Here is a 22,138-nt window from a genome sequence, read left to right on the forward strand (position 1 = left end):
TAGTCACCTCCATACCTGTTGCTGTGAACAGCCGGCAAAGGCCCGCGGTGCCAACAGTGACATCTGCTGTTAGAGTCAGCGGCTGGGGTCGCCACTCAAACCATCCCACTCTCATGAGACAGAAAAATAGGGTCAAAGCCAAAACAGGAGCGCTCGCCCTGGGTTTCTGCTCATGAAGGGCTCTGAGCAGAAGTTAATATGCTGCATGTCCTTGGGTGGCCTCGAAACAGCACCAATAGCCACACCAGCAGCTCCATCCGGTGAGAGCTGGAAGAAGAAGAAGCAACTGGAGGTTGAGAGCCATCATCACCCCTGGAATCAGTGTGCCTTCTACACTAGTTGCAGAGAAAAAGCCGTTCTCAAGTTACGTGTAACATCACTAATCACAGGTGCCAAGATGCTGTTAAGAGAAAGCAAAGATCTGATCAATTAAATACGTATTTTTAAAGTTTTAGGTGGTTTTCATAGATCATGAGCAAGCTAAGACAAGCTTTTGTTTTGGTAAGAGGGGGCAAAGAAATACACTGGGGAAGGGGAGAAGAAGGTAAGGAGTTGTTTATGAAAAGAGGTTTTCTTGAATGAAGTAAATCCTTGAAGGAAATCATGTTTCAGAAAAAAAACTTCAAAAAGAACGTAAAAAAATTCTCAAAAGCACATATATGCACATTTTGTGTCCGTAACGCCACATGAAAGATTAATGTTTTTCTGTATATATCTTTAAGGGATCTTTTTTGATGTATCAACATAAATGAAGAAAAGTTAAACGCAGAGAAAACTTGTCTGCTGTAGTGAACCTGTAGTGCTACTCCTGCCCTTTATCCTGTAAGGCAAGAAAGAAGAAGTAGTGTACACTGCCTTTTAATGCAGCGGAGGCCTTTCACCAGTCATTTTGTTTACTCTCCTTTCTCAGTATTCCACATCTCTGGAATACACTTCTCCAGCCATCTCATTTTACTAACATATTCTAATCCATTAAACTCACTCTGGTGAGCTTGCAGTGAACCATGACATTTCCAAATCAAAGTATAATCAAAGACCTTAAACCAGACCGCAGAGCTAAAATTCTCTTTCTTATCCCTTCACTTTATTTATAGAGGATTCATATATTCAAATGTACCAAATCATCCTGACAGAATAATTATTATATCTTGTCATGTCATATTTTTTGAAACAGTGTCAACTACTCAACTGAAGGACCTGCAGAAAACTAAGAAATAGCAAAAAAACCCAAAGTGAAACAATGGTGGATGAAAGACAACCCGTAATGAGCATGTCAAAACTTTATGTTTTCTCTGCTGCTTTACTTGACAGTTGATACTTTTGCAACACCAAGTGAAGTTAGTCCAATGATTTAAATCCTTAACATGATCCCCTATTCCAGATACCATCTAGCTGGGTACAGGGCAAACAGTGTCAATTCCAGGGTACGACAGGGCTTCTTAACCTCTGCAAAGCCTTGCTTTTCCTGACCAACACTGGGATATAATCTACATGGATTGTTACACGTGATTTCTGAGATGTGAGATTGTCTCAATGTGCATCTAGGCTTATTCATATTTTTAATCTGTGTACCTGTATAAGCAAACTGTTCTGGGACAAGTCTCAGGAGCATATTTTCTTGAAAGCAAACACGTAGCAGGTAGGAATAAAACTACATTGCTAAAGTAAGCAAGGATAATGGAATACCAAACCAAATAGAAAAGATCACTTTTAGGGTTGCCTTCACATGATTGCAGGAAACCCAAAGAGCTGAATGTTAGTAACTGTTGAATTTTTATTTGAAGCCAGTCAAGCAGGTGATTTTTGCATCCTCTTCAAATACTGGGTTTTAATTTTAGTGCTCTATACATAGCAGAACTAAGCATAGCTATAGAAAATAGTGTGGCCAGCAGGAGTAGGGAAGTGATCGTGCCCCTGTACTCGGCACTGGTGAGGCCGCACCTCGAATACTGTGTTCAGTTTTGGGCCCCTCACTACAAGAAGGATGTTGAGGTGCTGGAGCGTGTCCAGAGAAGGGCAACGAGGCTGGTGAGGGGTCTGGAGAACAAGTCTTATGAGGAGCGTCTGAGGGAACTGGGGTTGTTCAGCCTGGAGAAAAGGAGGCTGAGGGGAGACCTCATCGCTCTCTACAACTCCCTGAAAGGAGGTTGTAGCGAGGTGGGTGTTGGTCTTTTCTCCGAAGTAACAAGCGATAGGACGAGAGGAAATGGCCTCAAGTTGCGGCAGGGGAGGTTTAGATTGGATGTAAGGAAAAATTTCTTTACTGAAAGAGTGGTTAAACATTGGAACAGGCTGCCCAGGGAAGTGGTGGAGTCCCCATCCCTGGAGGTATTTAAAAGACGTGTAGATGAGACGCTTAGGGACATGGTTTAGTGGGCATGGTGGTGTTGGGTCGACGGTTGGACTCGATGATCTTAGAGGTCTTTTCCAACCTCAATGATTCTATGATTCTATGATTCTATGATTCTATGATTCTATGAAAAGAGGTAGACATTTCCATGTCAGATTGCTTCGCTCTTGTATTTTATTAGATGTGTTTAAATCTCATCTTGCACAAGTGGAAATGACTATTTCTTTTTTGCAAATGTACATAATATGATCAATCACTTCTTAATCTCCTCTTTGGTAAGTTTTCACTATAAAGCTCACTTTCCAGTCCCTTAATCATTTTCATTTCTCTTCTCTGACTCCACTCCCGTTAAAGGAGATCTTTCTTCAGTTTGAAATATCAGAAATAGAACTAACTCCCCAGCAATAGTCACACTAATGCCAAATATAGGGATATGTGGCATCTATCCACTTCTACTATAGTTTCCACAGTTTTTTGGCCATAGATTGGATTAACTCCTTCGGCCACAGCACCTCACTGGGACTTGTGCCCAAGAATTGCTACTGTGACCTAAGCTTTTCTTCTGTGACAGGGATTCCCAGGACTAAGGCCACTGCCTTCCAAAGATAACCCATATACTTGTTTCCCAGATACATGATTCAATATTTTTCCTATTGAAACCCATATTGTTTACTTTTGTCCATCATATTCCAAAGCTCTAAATGCCTGTCCCAGTGCCATCACACCTGTTTTTTCACAATTTACTGTCAGAGCAGGAAGTATTTTATCAGCATCATTTATTGATACTTCATGTGCCTTTTCCTCAGCTACAAGACGGAAGTATTTCTTGAGCATGTCTGCTTTTTTCTGCATTATTTCTAATTCTGTTGTTACCATCTGTGACTGGACCAATACCACTGGTGATACCAGAATGTGAACCTAGACAAAGTCAAAATACAGGACTGAAGGTAGACCTGTCTTTTTGAGCTCTGATGCCATCAAAATTAGTCTATGGAAGTTGACATACATTTTAAGGTGTTCCAAACAAGGATTTGTGTATACCTTTACTTTACCAGAGTCCATTTTGATTTAATAAATGTAGCATTAAAAATAAAAAAGGGATTATTTTTCTTTTGTCACAATTTTTAGTATAATCTTAATACCATCCATTAATCTTAAAATCCATAAACTTTCTCCAGAAAGGCCACACAATTTCCTATAATTTTTTAAAAATAAGGGTTAATAGTTACAATAATAACAACAAAAATATCATTCAAGACCTTACTTCAGCACTACTGTTCTTGCTTTATGTCATTGGTACTTTGTTTCACAATGTGTAATTTTAGACTAACTACAAAATAATTTTGACTATCTGTTTATTAGTTAGTCTGGAGTTGTTTTATAAAGATATAATGATTATGCTTTTATAAGGTAAATTTGCAACCCAAGAAAACACACTCAAAAAAACCTGGGCTTAGAGAAATTCAGTAGTCTTGAGTTTCTTCTGCTAAGGACCCCTTTGACATTTTAACAAGTCTCCTGAACACTTTTCATTTCCCATCTATTCCTAGACGGCCCTTCCTGTCCCCAGCCCTGCCTCCTGCCCCCTTTCCAAAAAATCTCAGTCATCTTTCCTTCAGGGACAGCTTAACAAATCGATGCAGTGATAAAGGTTTGTCACTCCTGCTGCTGCTCTGACTCTCCCCATCTGCCTGGAAGAGCTATAGTAAAAGCACAGAAATGGACAGAACCCCTTGCTGTAGCATATCATCTTCTGGACATTTTCCTGCCATATGAAATTGCGATTTATGGCTCAAATTAATGAACACATACTACCGCCTCGCCCGGGGGTGTTTGAGAGGGACCTTTTGGAGCCACTGGTCTGTGACATCCGAAAGCAGCAGACCCCTTTGGTTTCTGTAGGAGCAACACCTGGACCTTTCCTTCCTGCTGGGAGCACTAGGAACAGCATGAGGTGGTTTTCTCCCGGACTGTGGAAATGGGCAGCTTCTGCCTTGGCAGCTAGGCTGCATTGCTTCACTGAGTGGGCCTGGCTGATTGCATCCTCATCTTCTGCCATCAGCACAGTTTCAAGCAGGGAGGATGCTGGCATGCCTCTCCCCTCTCAGCAAAGTAGATTAATAGGACTTTTCTTATTGCTCAAGGTTTCATGTTTTCTACAGCCACAGGCAGACATTACAACAGGTATTAAGCATATCAAGATCTACCGTCAAACTTCTTTTCAAACCACTAGCCTAGGCACTTGAGAAATACTGATTACCATCTGATAATTTTGAAATAATAGTAATATGACTCTGGAAGGCTCTAAAAGCAAGTTCATGTCTAAAATGTATGTAGGAAGGGGATGAATCAGAACCAACTATGTTAATACATTAATTATTATATTCATATTAATAGATCAACATGTTCATATTATTATACCAGGTTTATATTATTAAATCTAGAGGGGAAACAAGTGTCACAAACAGGTGAACAAAAGGTTTCTCTGGGCAGGATGAAACTACACAAACCTAAAGATCCACAGTGTTTCAGAAGGCTTGAGGCACTTTCAGAATTCAGTCTTTCTAACTGCCTATGCATAAAAGATTCAAATCTGTTTGCGTGCTTAGATTTTAAGGTAACATGTAAATAACAGGTCACATATGTGCAGGTACAGTAGAGCGTCTGGAAGAGCTGAACCTTGTAAATTAGCAGAAGCTCAGAAGCTTAGCAAAATACAACTTTAAGTTAAATAGCAAAAATAATGGTATGTGTACATATGTATAATTTGACAATACATTAGGTTTTGCTATTCTCTGCTAAGAATGATACCTTTAATCTCTTGCTGCATCTGAACATTTATTTGACAAACATAACCACGATTTTTTTCATCAATATTACAAAGCTTGTGCCTCAAATAAAAATATTGTTGTCATGGGACAAAACTTTAGATAATATATGCAGAAGTTACAGTAGCATCCAGGAGTTGATATTTTGTAGCCGTTTTCATTAGGGAAAACCTTTATTAACAGTTAGCATTTTTTTCCTCAGCAAAGCGCTTTCAAAACATTCGCTAATTAAAACCTTTATATCTTTTAGACAGTAAAAGTGCCTTTTCCAACCTGCAACAGCTATGTAACTTATTTTATTAGTGGTTTAGTAATAAAGTCAGATAAACCTTTGATTTAATAATTAGCATTTATAGAGTGCTTTCTGCCTTCAAAGCACTTCGCAAACATTAACTAATTAATTCTTGCAACTCCCCTGTAATTTGGGGAAGCAAGTATATTCATAAACGTTTGCCTATGGTTTAGGGAAGAAAGTATTATCTCAGACTTTTTATGAAACAGAGAATTAAGACATATAAATTAAGTTATTCACTTAATTCCACAAAGATGGAAACGTTGTCAGAGTAGGAACTGAAACTAAATTATTCTCCTCATCCTCCTCTGTACTCCAGTCACTCGGCTCTTTCACTGGCTTTCTCTGGAGGGGTCTAGCCACGTCTGCCAAAGCAAAGCAAAGCTTTGGATGCTAAGCAGGTCCCTCCATCTTCTCTTTACCCAGTGGCTCAGGCCACTTGCTCGTGGTGCGTGCATACCTCAGGAACACGTGCGGTGGTTCACGCGACAGGTTTGCCCGTGCATGCTGGCTGCAGGCATGCAGCCATCGGACAAGGAGGGGGCCGCAGCAAAGGGTTGCAGTGGGGCCCCTCCCTGGGGCTCCCAGGCCCTCCACCACACACAGCTGGTCACGTCTGACAAAGCAGGCACGTTTTGGCTGGGAGCAGGGAACAGGTGACACGTAGGAGCCTCAGCGGCAGCATGCGGCATGGGAACCAAGCATTAGACTTAATAGGTCTTGCCCAGGGATGCTCTTCTGGGCTCTCTGACCTCACTAATGAACGCTGCCCACTCTGGTCTGCCTGGTGTTACCTCTCCCTGGCCATCACCACGATACGAAGACAAAATTAAAAAAAGCAGCAGTATTCTCCTGCTGACAGCTTGCTTTATTTCTGCCTTGAGTACAACCTGCTACAAGTTTTTATTACTGTAGAACAGGAATATTGTTTGTTCCCTTTCTTTCCTATGGGTTTACTGATTTGGTACCAACAATAATACAGCTTTCCTGTCTACTTCAACCCAGCTAGCTACGATGTTGTACTGCATTTTAGTCCTGTGATAGATATGTACCTCTGCTTATGCTGCAGGTGGAACAAGGAGAGTACGAGCTGCAAGAAGGCTGCGCCATGGACCTGATGGTATGAGAGGACAACGAGGAGTCATTTGCAGTGTTTCGACTCAGCAAAGCAAGTACGCTCTCTTGACTCACAGGCTTTAGGAAATTTCCTGAAATTAAGATACCTTTATACAGCAAATAAAGGCCATTAACAAGATTTCAAAACGAGTGGCTTGTTTTCAGTGAATTTAAGAATTCCATCAGGTACAAAGGCCCAATTATTTATCATTCTTTGTTTTTGCTAAATGTTGGGAATGAATATTACCGTGTAAGTTTTTGTGTATTTTTGTAAGTGTGTTTTTGTTTGAGTGATGAAATAGTAAGCCAGAAATCGATTGTATCAGTTTCAGCTTAGCGTATCAGTTTCTCTTCAACCAACATTTGAAAAATCCAAGAAACTTCAGGACATTTTTAATAGCTCAACTGAGCCAAGTTTTCATATGTCATCGTCTCTTCTTCAAGCAAGAGAAACAGGGTGAAACAGCAAGAGAGATATCTGCTAATGCACACTTCATCATTACATTCAGATAAACAATACAATTAAATAATGTAGGAGGTCTGTAAAGATTAGAGAATTAGGGAGTAAGCATTCCTTGGTGATCAGCTATTCATTAAGTATTGAAGAGTAACTTTTTGTGATTCTGTTTCTGTAAGCCGAGTCTGTCAAGTGGAGACTACTAGAAAACAGAACAGTGCTGCATTTTGTGTTTGGTGTGCCAAGCACTATTTCTCTATGGAGATGAACAGATTTTTTTTAATTTGCTATTTTATTGTATTTATAATTAGCCGTCTGGAAAAAAAAAGTTCTCTTTTAGCATCTGCAGTGATGCATTGATTCTTTCATTACAGCAAATACACATGACCCCCCGTGTTCAACTGTAAACAATAATAGTTACTGGCTTCATTAGGAAGCTAGCAGATGGCTTATAAGTTCTCATGGTAGCTTTTATCCATTTGAGGCTTGCAGTGTGCAAATGTTTGTCTTTTAAACAGGATAAAACAATGTAAAAGGGACTCTGTGCTTTGTTTTTATTAGTAGCAATTCATTTATGTTGCAGAGTTTAATCTGAGTATCTGAGTCCACTGTCAATTTTTCCTGGCTGCAGGTAAAATACTTGCTGAGCCTTGCCTCTGCCTCTGTGGCATTTTCTGTACCACAAGAAATGAGGTCAAATACCACTTCTGGAGCTTTGGCAGAGCTGTATTTCTCTTAGTAGGACTCATGTTATAAACCCAACCGTCCCCTTCCCTTCCCTTCCCTTCCCTTCCCTTCCCTTCCCTTCCCTTCCCTTCCCTTCCCTTCCCTTCCCTTCCCTTCCCTTCCCTTCCCTTCCCTTCCCTTCCCTTCCCTTCCCTTCCCTTCCCTTCCCTTCCCTTCCCTTCCCAAATCAAGTGGTGCCCCCTTTCAGCAGAGAGGCAGCACTGCCTCTAGTTTACCCTACATGGACTGAGGATCTGACCATGGAAATTATTAGTGCCGTTTTGTCATTCCAAAACATTATTTACACAGCCAAATTTTTGTGTACAGTTTTGGAATACCTGACGAATAACAGCTGATTTACTCTCACCACCAGTCAGGTGCCTGGAGTGTGATGAACTTCAGGATGCTTCCCAGATAGGCTGCAGGCAGTTGCAATGACTGTCAAATGTAACTGCCGTTTTTATTACCTACCTGGGCAGAGCTATCCGAAGACCAGTTAATCTTCAATAACATTTGGTAGAGCACAATAGCTCTTTTAAAGCAGAACAGTTTTATTTTAGTGTGTGAGTCTTTCATGGCTTTTCTCGTACTTCTAATACAGCTCAGGCTCTCATTACTATTTTCATGTACTCAATTTTGTTGGTAGCTGGAATCAAGCTACATTATCGAGAAATAGAAGCAGGGGTCATATATTAAATATGGTGTTAAATACCTTCAGTCTTCTTTGAAAGCACAGACACATGGCGGTGCAAACTCCCTCAAAGTGTTGCACCGCTGTGTTTCAGCTGGATCTGCACATGGAGGAGCCAATAGGTAGTTCATAGTTCATGTTCATTCAGTATTGGCTGCTCATGGTTTCTTCACACTAAGGCATAAGCATTTGGTTGATTTTACAATACGAATGCCTCTTTTCAGATAGAAATCAGCCATTTGTTTTGGAAAGGACCATCAAAAATTAGAAACTTTTGTATAGGAAAAGTCTTAAATGGGCTTAAATGAACCTGACTGCCTGGGCCTTGTGTTTCCTTATTGTGCAGTAAGGGCATGAGTATCAAATTAGGGGGCTTTTTTGAGTAAACAGTGATCTAGTGAATCTTTAGGGTTTCATATTTTATTTTCATGTTCTATAGTCAGTTTTAAAGTTCAAAATTACTTTTGTAATACATGTCTATCTCCTGGAAGGGATATTGGAATTTTGCTTTCAGAGCATGTATTTTCAATTTTTATCCTCTTCTTTTTTATTAAAAATAATATTTGCATAAAAAACTTTCTTCCAAGCACATCTGCTCTTGCTTCTACCTCACCTGAAGATCTAACCCTTTGCATGTGACATCTTCAATGAAGAATAAGCAGCAGGAGCAGATGAGCTTTCAAGAAATAAAGATCCTATTTTCATGCAAATGTACTAGTAATTAAAAATGATGGGAGAAGAAAAAAGGCAACTCAATATACAATACTTTCAAATTTTAATTTGAGGTATAATAGTTTTAAACTTTTCCGTAAGAACTCCCAGACTCTTTAAGTGGTTTAGTTTTGAGAACAGTAATACTTGTCATTCAGATTAATGGGTTAGTTTTTCTGATCAAAAGACACCTTTAAAATAAGTTTGGGGGTAATAGTAAGAAGTTTTAAAGGTTTTTTTCCCTATGGTTTGAAAGTAAGTTAATTAAATTCCTAAGTAAACTGAACTTCCATTCAAGTCTGTGGGTGAAGTATAGCTGTACGCAAAAAGCCAGCCTGAGGCCTACTACAAGCCCCACATGACTTCCACTACAGAAAGTATGCCAGGCTGTATCTTCAACATTTACTCTTGCTTCGTTAACCATCTCACCTTTCCTGAAGGAAGCATTTTACTGAAAAACAAAGACTCTGTTTTTATTAAGTTTTACCATTCCTTATTAATCACTTCAAAGCTTAGAAAAGCAGGAAGGGGAAGATACTTTGTGGTAGTAATGCATCCCACAATTCTATCCTTTTAAAAGCACTGCAGAAACTGAGAAAGATTTAACTTATACCTACTCTACTCTACTCTACTCTACTCTACTCTGTCCTATCCTCTGTTGAGATCTTGAGCATTCTCAATTCTCATGACACATGAAGAGAGTGACAAGCGCACAATTCGCAATAAAAGAAAATCATTGCCTAAGCATTGGACCTAGTTCTGTTCATCTTCAAAGTTGTAAGGTTGCAGAGTTGGAATGCATAAACAACTTCTGCCATTTTATCCTATGCTATTTAAATTCATTACTCAGTATATAGAAGTAGTCACAGCTCCCAAATGATAGGTACACCTTTATTGATTAGAAGTAAGTTTATTTCTGATGGGTTTGGAAAGGCTGGGCATTACATATATATACATACACACACATACACATTTTTTTATATATATATAAACAATGGAAAGCTGCATAATTTAGATCCTGCAGAATAAAGAAGTGAGGTATTGATGATTTATTGATTACAGCTTACATTTAGATGAGGAGATGCAGGAGCTGATAAATAATGTAAATATTTTAAAATTCTGTCAGTGATAATCTAAAGGGAATATTGTGATTTGCAGTAATACTTGGAAAAATTCCTTCACTAATGCTTGTAACTAGAATTTCTTGTACAGCAGGCTGAGGTATGGCCCGTGGACTTCACAGGGACTTGGTAATGCCCCATCCACATCAGCTAATTCTTTCTTCCTTTGCATTTCTGGCTTGTTTTTTGGTTTGTTTGTTTGTTTTTTTCCCTAGGGGAGGGAGGTGGACCACAAGAATAAAGTGAGGCAGCTCTATGGAAAACTAGATGCTATGACATAACATAAATTATGTTATTAAGCAAACATAAATGCTATGACTAGGACCTACCACTACATTTCAGTGCTTCAAATTTCAGTGGAATGAAGAAATGGAGGAGGCTAATAGAGGTTGGGTGTAGCTATGATAGGTATAGCAACCCATGCTCTACTAATTTGTTCCTGGATAAGATTTACTCAAATATTTTAGCTTCACTTTCATGCAAACTATTGGAACTTCATCATAGGTTTGCTTAGCTGGTGCCTTAGGCAGCTACACCAAGTGTTTGAGTTTCTTGTGGTAATGAACAATTAAAGCTAACTGAAAGCGCCTATATTTTTATAATTGATTTAGCAGTTGATTGTCTCTCAAGATTAATGATTTCCCTGTGCTCAGCAAGTAACATTGTCAGTTGATGCCTGAAGCCATACTATTTTTATTGCAAACATCATGGATGAAACATCATTTTTGTCAATTATAATTTGAGGGGATGAAACAAATTGTTCACAAAAGTAGAGAATATAAAATACAATTTTTAAGACCACCATATAGACCATAGCCGATTACTATTTAGTTATAAATTAGCTACCAATAAGTACCTTTGATATATTAATTCTTCTCCATATAATAACATAAAGCAAGGAACTCGCAGTAAGTCCTCTTTTTACAGTAGTAAGATTGCTTCCGTTTCTGCTTCTACCCTCATTTCATTTTCATAGCTTCCTTCACTACATGCCTATTAAAAACATTATTCTATTTCTTCCAACCTATTAGAAAGACTTATAAAAAAATTCTGGATGTCTTGAAAGCTTTGTAAAAGAAACAATGAAATGGAAAATCGTCCAGAACAGGATCCCAAGAAACTATTCTTGAATGCATTGGGCCTATTTGTATTCATCATTGTACTCACAAAGATAGGAATAATACCGCTGATACCAGTCGTGCTAGCAGCAGATTGCTCTATTTTGCATATTCTACCAAAAATGGTCATTAGTATTGCAAAACTAAGCATTCAAAAGTTAGAAACTTACAATATTATGAAAAGAAGCATTAGGAGATTGCTTTAAGGAGGGAGAGTAGGGATAATTTGCATCTTAATGTGTGGATACAAAATCTGGAAATCTACCAAAGGTGGATATCTGAATGTCTTTGAGGAAAAATTCTTTATGAAAATATTAGATATGAAGTATAGATCTAAGATTCATCAGAGAGTTTGGCAGCGCCTTTATATTACCATCACCCAGTAAGACAATAAAAATATCTGAGCTACGTTAAGAATTAAGCAAGAACAGCCATAGGCTAATTCAAGACAATCGTAAAAGAAAACCACGAACACTCTCCATACTGACTTAGAAAGATTTAATAACGTAGAGGATCTACAAAGACCAACACAGAACAGGCCAGCATGGCAGAGATTAGTTCATCCCCTTGCTGTGAGGATTCAGATGGGGCAAGGAGGTGGTTTATTTTCTTCTCAGTACCTTGATCCCCAGCACAAAAACCTCTCAGAAAGGATCCCACACAATCACTGCTTTCAGTCCTATTTTCTCCACAGGTACCTGACTTCAGTAGGAAGGCAGCTGTATTGCTCTAGGTAGTGAAGGCTAGAACTAACTGTGAAAAAAGACTATTCTATTCTGTTCTGTTCTGTTCTATTAATTTTCTTATGCTGCACTTACTATCCTACTATTTTAGTTCTTTCCAATAATGAGGTGTGATGACTATCCTCATTTAACCTCTGCCCTAAGAATACTAGGGAAACATATAGGCATCTTTCGGTTTTGCTTTGTTGAGCAAGGTTTAGCTGGTCTTGCACATTAAACAGAAGGTAGTGACCCTGTGTGATAGTCTTTTCTTTCTGCAAGAATTGTTTCTGTATTTTCTTCTTCCCCCTACCCTCAGTCCCTCCAGAATTTTGTCTGTCGTACAGGTAGATGTTATCCTGATAGAGGCTGACAAAGAAGCAACTCTGTCAAGCCATAACCTCACGTTCTTCATCCCCTAGCTTTCAGTTAGCTTGGCTTGAGGCTGCAGGATACCGAGATCTCAGATCTTCAGACTTAAAATCTATGAAGTCTGAAGAATATGGAGAGTGGGGAATGAGTTTTATGTGTCCAGAATTGACTCTGATTCTCAGAAGATGAGTAACAGGTTACAGCTTCTGGAGAGCTGCAGGTTTCATGCTGTTTTGCTGTAATCTAGGTAACTGAAGTATGAATAACAAAGCAAGATCACCATCTAGCACAATTCAACAAAGACAACTGCCCGAGAGCAAGCATTAGTCCCAGATGCAAAGATGTAAGAATCCACAAATAGTCCCTAATTATGGACTGAGTTGGCCACTTACCGTTTTGTACTTTCAGTCAGAGTAGACTTAGTGCCTCTGTGAGCTCTTCAAGTAGCATCACTTATTTCTTTGCTTCAGCTTCAGCCAAATGTTTATTTGTGAGCTGCTGTTGTCAAAAAAATAAGCCATCTTGATGCTAATGAGTATGGTCAGATGCGGTGAAATGTGACTTGCACTTGTTGTCTTAATGTTGTCTAACTGATTCTCCTAAAGGCTGCATTTGGAAACTGCAAAGGCCGGTGGGAGACTAAACCTCATGCAACTAATGTAAATCGAGGATTTGGTAGCAATAGCACTGCTTCCACTCACTGTTCTTAAGTATGCACCTTCGGGGCGAGGGGGGAACTCACACTGCAACAGTCAAAGTGCAAGGATATATACAGCAGTGATGAATTTAGCATATACTGCACTAGTTAGAGAGTATAGCAACGAAGAACATCACTTAGTGCTTAATATATGCACTTTTGAAATACGGTGCACTAAATCCCTCTTTATTCCCAGAAGTATCACAGCAGTCTTCCCACAAGTACTGTCCTCTACCTGTATACCTCCTTCTGATTTTCTGAGAATAACTGGAAGATTCTCAGAGAAAGAGGAAAATTCATTTTGCAATTCTGCCAGTCACTAATGTGTCTGCTGGCATAATTACCAGTTCACTGCACAAAGACAGCCAAACAAGTAAACTGATGGAAAGAACTGTTAATCTTTGTGTTCCTGGGACAGATTCAAACTAATATTCTAGTTTTCAATTCTTTTCACACTCCTTTGTACTGTGAATCTGGATTTAGCATTCTCCATCTACTGCATGTAATTTTTGTCTTTTCTAGCTGCTGCCAGATATTGAATGGCTAATTGTATTTATACAGTATTTTACATTCTTACCAAATGGTTTGAACATAATTTAATATAATAATTTATCTAATTACCTGATGTTTTAAACTTTGTATTGAACACTGCCAGGTCTTTGACATGCTCAGTGCAGCCCATAATTTAGGGCATAATCTCTGTTATTTTTTTAATTTCCTTATGCTTACTTTTATACATTTTAAATCTTCACTTCTATGGCATATGCATATCCACTTTTTTTCCATTCAGTTTGAACTATGTTACCTGTATTCCTGACACATCAAATTGCATACCTTGAAGCTCTGTCAGTTTTCCAGTTCATTAGTATGACGAAAATGAGGATCTAATGCTAAGCTCTGTGGTGCGGCATTTGTCATCTTCCTTTTACATTTATGGTCATTCCTTGACTTTGTAAGCAAGCCAGTTTGTTGTCCTGTTGAGTATTACTTCCTTACCTTCTTACCTTATTAATTAATAAGGTATTTGGTACTGGATTAAAAGCTTCCTTGGAATCCAAGTGAATAATGTATACTTCTTTACTCTTGTCTGCTTTTATTACCATTTCCTCAAAGAAATTAAGCTAGTTTGTTATGCATGATTTCCATTTTGGTAATCTTCACACCAAAATATTAAAAATTCTATTTGCGTGGAAGGTCTGGGCAGTTTACCAAAATAGAAATGTTCCTCTTGTACTTTTAGATACCTATTGTAATGCCATAAGCAATATTTAACATTTTACTGACAGTACATAAAGCAATGTATGTGGTACTGTACCCAATGCAAAAATACATTTTCACATAACAGAAAGGAACTACAGCCTAATAGAGAACAAAGTAGATTCCATCAAGAAATACTTTAAAATGTCATGAAACATGTATTTTACACACAAAAATCTGCCAATCAAGTTTTTACATCAGTTACAATTTCATAAAGTACCCTGGGGTGTGACTCTGTAGCAATGTGAAGACAACAAAGGAAATATAAGTCTGCAAAAATGTCACAAACACATTAAATCTAAAAAGTACCCATTAAATTTGATGGAAGAAGAATTACTGTTCCAACCTATTAGGCTGTTATATATTTAGAACTGGAATTCCTTTAAAATTCCTTGCCACTGAAACCCCTATGAATTCCACAGGGATTCATGATTAAAAGAAGTCTGATTTGAGACTTTTGCCATATTGCTGTTCTTTTGACTTAACTGAAAATTTTGTGGGCACGTTAAGGGCTATATAGACTTTTGTTAGCAACACTTTTTTTGTTTCCTTACATACTTAATTTTTTTGTGCTTTATTAATTGATACAGATTTTAAATAATGACAACAGAGAAACAGAAAACAGAGCATCTTCTCTTTTGGCTGCATGAAATAAGAAGAACAACGCCTGAGTTTGTGACTCTCCATGCAAAGAGAACACAGTTGTGTTCCATATGCAAAGCATGGTCCCATAAACTTGACCGCTACAGCCAACTTCACAAATTGGTAGTCAGCCTCAGAGTCTAGCTTAGAGGACTGGTTCTCCAGCCATTCATGTGACTTAATGCTTTTACCACACTGGCTGACGTGTCCTACCATTGCTTCTTGAGGTATTCTGGCCCCTGGTGATTGTCCATCACGACAACTGATCTCTTGGACCATGCAAGCCCATAGCCTCCTGAACCACACTAGATATAGTTGTAACTGTGGGGCCAAATAGTGAAGTGACAGAGTTGACATCTGCCTCTACATAATCTTGGACCAGTGGGTATCCCTCCTGGCATATTCTCTTTCACTTCCTTCAAAGATGAGACATAGTTTGTATTGTATGTTTAGAGACTTCACCAGTCTCTGGGACTGCAGCAGTCCCTCTGGGTCCTAAGGTCGATAACTTCCATCTTCCTTAAAAAGATTGCATCAGGAATGGAGGTGTTATGAGTCATTGGCCTCCTGTGTCCTTCGCTGGAAAGAATTTGATGTTCACAGTAGGAGTTTCTTTCCTCTCTGTTTTGGGTCTGCTTGGGTTTTCTTACTACAGTATGCATCCTTCTCATTGCTAAAGTCTGAAATTCGTTCCACAGCTTCCCACAGCCCCTTTCAATGTGAAGACCCACTGTTACAATGGGGTAGTTAGACTTTTACCACATAAAGTATCCACAGACCAAGCTCAACCCAGTTCGGCAATACCCACTTGACCAGTAGAGGATTGTCATACACTGAAAAAAAACAAAATCAGCTCAAGTCAAGACAAGCCCAGGCAGCTCCTGAGACCCTGCACTGTCAGGTCACTACGGAGTCTCTGGCCTTTTAGTAGTATTGGCGAAATCGTATTTAGTGAGCTACATCTGAATGCACTGAAAAGAATAACATCGTGAATAGTGTCTCATTTTACCAGTAAGAGGTCTTTGCTTTTCCGGGCCTCTTCCTCTGTCTGGGAACACGAGCACACTCTTTCCAACTACTTTTCCTCAGTCTTGCCCCAAGGCTAATGTCAGGCCAGGCTGAACACACTTAGGATGCCCTCCCATAATGTTCTCCCTCTAAACCCCCTCTGAGTCCTGCCTTGCACTTCCTCAGTGGTCTTTTTTTCTACCTTCAGTTTCACCATCCTTGTAGACATTCCGGTTTAGCAAAGTAGACTGTATTGACATCATCACCCCCATATTATCCATATCCTTTTTGGCTCCTTTGAAAAACTTTTATCAGAATTGTAAAGCAGTATTTTCCTCAACTGACTGCTAACTCCTCCCAAATAAATCAGATCTATCCAGGTGTACCCTAATTCTGTTCCTTATCATGGTTTCTAGTAATTTGCCCAGTACGCGTCAGACTTACATTCCTACCATTCCCCGGATCTTCTCTGGAACTTTTTTAAAGAATTGATGTCACATCTGCTGCCTTCCAGAAGCAAGGCAATTTTAAGCAATAGGTTACACCCTGCTGTGAGTAATTCAGCTCTTTCATCCTTGAGTTCCTTTAGAAATTTGGAGTGAATACTATACAGTCCTGGTGATTTTCACTTTAGCTATTTATTCCATAATCTCTTCTACGGTAATTTCAATTTCAGACTGATCTTCAGATGGGTCCCCCACCAAGAAGGGTTCTGGTTTTGGCATCTTCCCAGTTCCTTCCACAGCTAACACCAACGCAAAGAGTTCACGTAGCTTCTCTGCAACGACCTTGTCTTCTCTGAGTACTCTTTTATGCCCTGAAAACCAACTGGCCTTACAGGTTCTGGCAAACTTCCTGCTCCTGATGTGTTTTGTAGAGAAAAGGATTATTAGTTTTGATTCCTTTGTTAGTTATTATTCAGATGCTTTTTGGTCTGCCTTATTATGTTTTCACATTTAACCTGCCAGAGTTTATAACTCTTTCTTCTTGTGTCATTTGAACATGACTTCAGCATTTTCCAAGATGTATTTTTGCTTCTAACAACCTCACTTACCCTGCTGGTTAGTTACACCAGCTTCCTTCTGCCCTTTCTGAAGTCTTTCTTAAGAGAAAGTATGTATTTCTACTACAATATTCTTAAATAGGTTCCTTGGTGCCTGTACAGAGTTGAGAGACTGAGCTGCCCTTCGCTTCCTTTTAACAAACTTCCTCTTTCTTAACTTCGTTACTTTATTTTTAATTAAAACAAAACTGTAGGGAAGAAGTGCCTGGGTGTAAGCCCCTAGCTGTTCCTTGACCACGATCTAGCCTAGGTGTTGTTGAAGGAGATTCCTGGCAGGGTTCCCTTCCTCAGAGCAGGGTCTGTAGAGAGCAAAGAAATAAAAGTGTGGGGAGATACGCGGGGATATGTGCATGTGCTGTTCTAGGACTTTCTGTGTTCTTACCTGCCCTTGCTTTTTCCCCAACTCCTATGGGTAATTAATTCATGCAGCTGCCCTGTGCTTCGCTCCCTCATACCACTATCAGTTTCGGTAAACAGTTGTCCCTATTTGTATTTTTGTGGCACTCTTACTGACATTTTGGGACCATGGCGGTGGGGGGTGACTGGATTTCTCTGACGTCATATCTGGAATGACAATGGTAATCAGAGTGATGCTCTGCACAGTAAGGCTATAGATACTAGCATGTGCATTGAGCTTCCCTGCTAAAGCAACAGGGACAACTCTTCACAGTATCTGTTCAGTGACCCAGCTGCTACATGAGTCTTGCACACGCAGGGTCAGCAGAACCAAAGGGAATGGCTCAGTACCGAGGCCTCTATGCAGAAGTCAGTTGTGACAACCGCAGTGAATGATTACAAGACTGTGCAGAAGGAAGGTGTAGGGCTCTCCTCTCATCAGCCTCACATGAGGGACCTTGCATGCCTCGGGTAACTCGGCCACCAGTCAGGCTCATAGGAAGGTCCACTGTGATGGTCTGCTTGTCTGAAATGTACAATACCTTTGGGTACAGGGGAACTGACCGTCTGGGCTGGGAGATCTGTATTGTGGCTAAGACAGTTCAATTATGGCATTCAAAATCAATGACTTTTCAAAATAATGAGGTGTAAAAATAATAACAGGCTGGGATTCTTCTCACTTCCTTTCTATGGTACTTTTTCAGACTTCTATTCTAAGGTTCTTTACTACTCATGTTTCTCTGCAGCCCAGTTCAGAAACCTTTTGAAGAAGCACTGAGGAAAAGCTGAAATCCAAAAGTTAGAACTTTTCTCCATGCCATGGCAGTTTCCAAGTCATGGAAACCAGTGAGAAAATTGAAAGCTTGGGTCCTGCCTACCACTTTAATTAAAAAAAAGTTGTCAAATGTGAAAATAAACATGTAGAATTAACCCATTCTGACATATTCTAAATTTGGGATCAAAGAGAGAAGCTTGTCACAGTGGGCTCCCACAGAAGTCGGGAAGGTAAGATTCCTGAGGCTTTGATCAGCATTGGCTGATACTGAGCTGTCATTCAGTGGTTTATATCCCTGGAATATATAGTCATGGTTACAGTATGTTCCTCCTTTAGTATGCACAGATCTCTGCTCTGCAGAAAGTAAAGGATTTTAAGCTCTTTTGTAAGATCACAAATAAAGATTAAGATCTTGCATAGCATAAATACTGTTTTATTTATTTGTCCTCTAGCAGTGAGGCACTGCTATTATGGGTGGGATTTCTCCTTCACCAGTACACTTGCTATATCCCATTTCCAGCACTATCCATTTTGAGTTATCGCTATCTTATTTTTATTCTGTGCATTAGTATTTGCCAGCGGGTGGTCAGGAGTACAACAGAAATTCTGTGCAAGCAGTCAGTACTTCTGACAGGGTTTTCTTGGTCCTACTGCTGTTGAATTAACCGGAGAATAGAGCAGAAAAACATTTTTAGAAAGTTGTGTTTGATGCCAAGTGGAAACAGAAGACTACCTCCATCAAGAAACCTTTCTTTACTGGGTACCTGATGCACTACAGCTAAATATAAATAGCTTTAGTAAGATTTCTTACAGCTTCAGGCTTTGAGAATAAAAGCATTAGCTCTTACAGACCATAGTAGTTCTCATATAATCTGCAGCTCATTTCAGCAGCCATCATCTTTCATTTGTCAGCTCAGAAAAATTGACAAACTCAATCCAATGTCTGTTATTGACTGCAAGAGCTGCTATTTTCCTGGTAATTATCTTAGTTCATGCCACAAGTCTGAATTTAAATGCATAATTCAAAATCTTTTGAAGTTGTATGAGTCTTAGCTGTTGCATTCCTCTGCATTATGCTTGACAAATTTAGGTCCTATTTAACATTTCTAATTATTTTTTATCTTGAAGGAAATTATACTTGTCAAGCTATTCCATAAATACATAATTTTGGAGTAAGAATTTACTCATGAAAGCATACTGTCATCTTCACATAAGCAGAAATTATGAGTCCAGCTCCCTTCCCCAATAAATTAAGATTTGACTTTATTTGCCTTGTGATTTTAGAGGCTTTTCAGATTCACTTAGTTCACTTTTTAAAAGTAGTTAAAATTCACTTTTTATCTACAAAGTCTAGAAAAAATGTTTTCCTGTAAATGATAACTTACATTTTCACACTAGCATTTACTGGCTTGACCTTTAAGTAAACCATCAACTATCAGAAGATTGGAAATAAAATAATCAGAAGTGGTAATTATGAAAGCACCATAGAAAGAAAAGCTTTGATAAACTAATAGTATAATTAGTAACTGAGAGAGCAGTGGAAATTAATGTTTGATAAATTGCACTTTAAAGTATATCTGGAGTTGCATTTCTTTGCAAAATTGAGGGTAAAACTGTTTCCTTATAAAAAATGATGATTCTCTAAATTTGGAATCAGAATAATGTCAGAGGCTGCTCTGACATTAAGAGACTGAAAAAAGACTGCTTTTTTTTTTTAATTATGCAAAATCTAGAAATGTGGCATTCTAAACATGGTAAACACTAGCCACTCCATAAGGTGAAATTGCTTTGGATAAGATTTTAAAGGTATCTTGAACTTGAAATGTAGGCTTGTAAAACACAGAAGTGTTCAGACATTCCTGCAAATAAGTGAGGTAGATGACATGATGAAAAATAATGGAATGGTCAGCTTAGACTAGGACAAAGCACAAGACTGTAAAAAACTGTGGGTGTTAATATAGTGTATATATATGTTAATATATAATATATATAAAATATGTAATGGTCAATTATAAGTTAGTGATAACGAACATAATTTTTTAATATTTAAAAAAAAGTTTTGAAAAGATACTTTTACTCAATAAAATTTTTACTTTGCCTCTGTAGTTGGCATGTGATTGTAATTGTAAATGCTTGGATATCAATGAATATTATTCTCCTGACTAATAAAAGGTTAAGCAATGTAAAGGGGAATAACCTGAAATGGGGTCAGAGTTCCAGACAATTTTTTGCAGCTGATTTCTGCAAATGAGTCACTAAGGAATTTATCTTGGAAGCATAGGAAATACCACAGACTACACAAATCTAAGACTCCAGCATTCTACTGCCTGGCTGCTGAAATGAATGTAACCATTGTGTGGGATACACTAATGAAATAAAACATCTGTGGGTGTAGTTTCTTCCCATGCTCTAGGCAATTTATGTTTGTTTTATATCCTGAATCATGAGAGTTTATATCCCTCATACATTTTAATACTGACATAACTCTTGCTATTCTTATTATTCATATAAAAGCGTAATCTTTTTTTAAGTCCTATTTAGCTCATCTCTAAGATGTCTTTCAGACATGAGTTTACAGGTTAATTATGTATCAAGAAAATATTTCCTTTTAACATTATTATGTGTGCCAATTTTTTTGTTTCTCAGTGTCTTGTATTATGAAAAAGGGTAAATAAAGACAAATATTTTATCTAGTCATAAACATTATATATGCCTGTTATGGCAGTATGTCATCTTATCTTCATTTTCCCCTAACATGGAAGCATCTAATTGCCTTTGCTGCCTTCCATTGTACTGTTTCCCCTTCTGTTGTATCCTTTCAAATCCTGGTAACAAGAATACTGAATACAGCATTTAAGAGATGCTGATGGAAATGTCTCATCTTACAGTGTTTCAGAATAGCACAGAAAGCACAGATATCCAGTTTAGTTTTAATAATGTTGAGAGAATATGAATTTCACCATATGTCTTGGCCAACAAATCTAATTCTTGGGATTCTTCTCAGGACTGGGTTTATGTGCAATTGTCCACTAGAGAGCAGGCTGAGACCAACAAACCCATTTTGTTCTTGTCATAAACTGACTTTGAACCCAGGTGTCTTAATGTAAATCGTTAGTACATTAAAGCACTGCACCTTCTAGCTTCAGCTGTGAGTATATATACTGCTGTCAAACTTGATGGATATAGCTTGTGAAGCTTAGTGACCTAAGGTGGTGATAATAAAGTATTCTGGAACCTGGGTAACATTTTATTCTGTCACTATGGTTTTCTTGCTCTGGTGACATCAACTAATTTGTACTGCTTTACAGGGAATTTCTATACCCAGCTTTTTAGCCAGAGTCTCGGTTTCCTTACACTGCTCTTACTCTTCTCTGTCAGACTGAATTTCTTTCAGAGACAAAATATTGCTCGATATTGATTCCACTGTACTAGCTAATTTCAGGTTCTCATACTGCAGATCAGCTGAAGCACTGTTCAAAATCTTGAAGAATTTTCTAACACAAAATGCACAAAAAAAATGACCCATATAATACCTCCCAACAAGAATCCTCTGTTCTCTAATCCTTTAAAAAACCGTTAAAGTCAATTTAACAGATTCCTTGCATGGAAACATTTTATCCTAAAAAGTTGTACTAACAAGAGTAGCCAGTTTTCACAAAGCCCATAAAATTCTTATTATTTTTGGCCTGTTTCTTATTTTGCTTGTGTAAGACTTTCATCTTCTGTGGAAAAATGCTCACCCCAGAGGGCATACATACTAGTGGAGAGATTTGGAGTTCTCCTTGTTACTGTCTCT

General features: G+C 38.5%; 1 protein-coding gene across 1 annotated transcript in view; it reads left to right on the plus strand.

Annotated features, from left to right (window-relative positions):
• The window catches only part of DCTD (dCMP deaminase), a 58,475-nt gene that overhangs the window by 8,945 nt on the left and 27,392 nt on the right, over positions 1 to 22,138 (plus strand). The window contains exon 2 of the mRNA XM_076336459.1: positions 6,540 to 6,642. Coding sequence (XP_076192574.1) covers positions 6,593 to 6,642 — 50 coding nt within the window. The 5' untranslated portion in view covers positions 6,540 to 6,592. The remainder of the gene's footprint in view (positions 1 to 6,539; positions 6,643 to 22,138) is intronic.

The sequence above is a fragment of the Aptenodytes patagonicus genome, chromosome 4 (genome assembly GCF_965638725.1).
Source record: "Aptenodytes patagonicus chromosome 4, bAptPat1.pri.cur, whole genome shotgun sequence".
NCBI classification, from domain to species: Eukaryota; Metazoa; Chordata; class Aves; order Sphenisciformes; family Spheniscidae; genus Aptenodytes; species Aptenodytes patagonicus.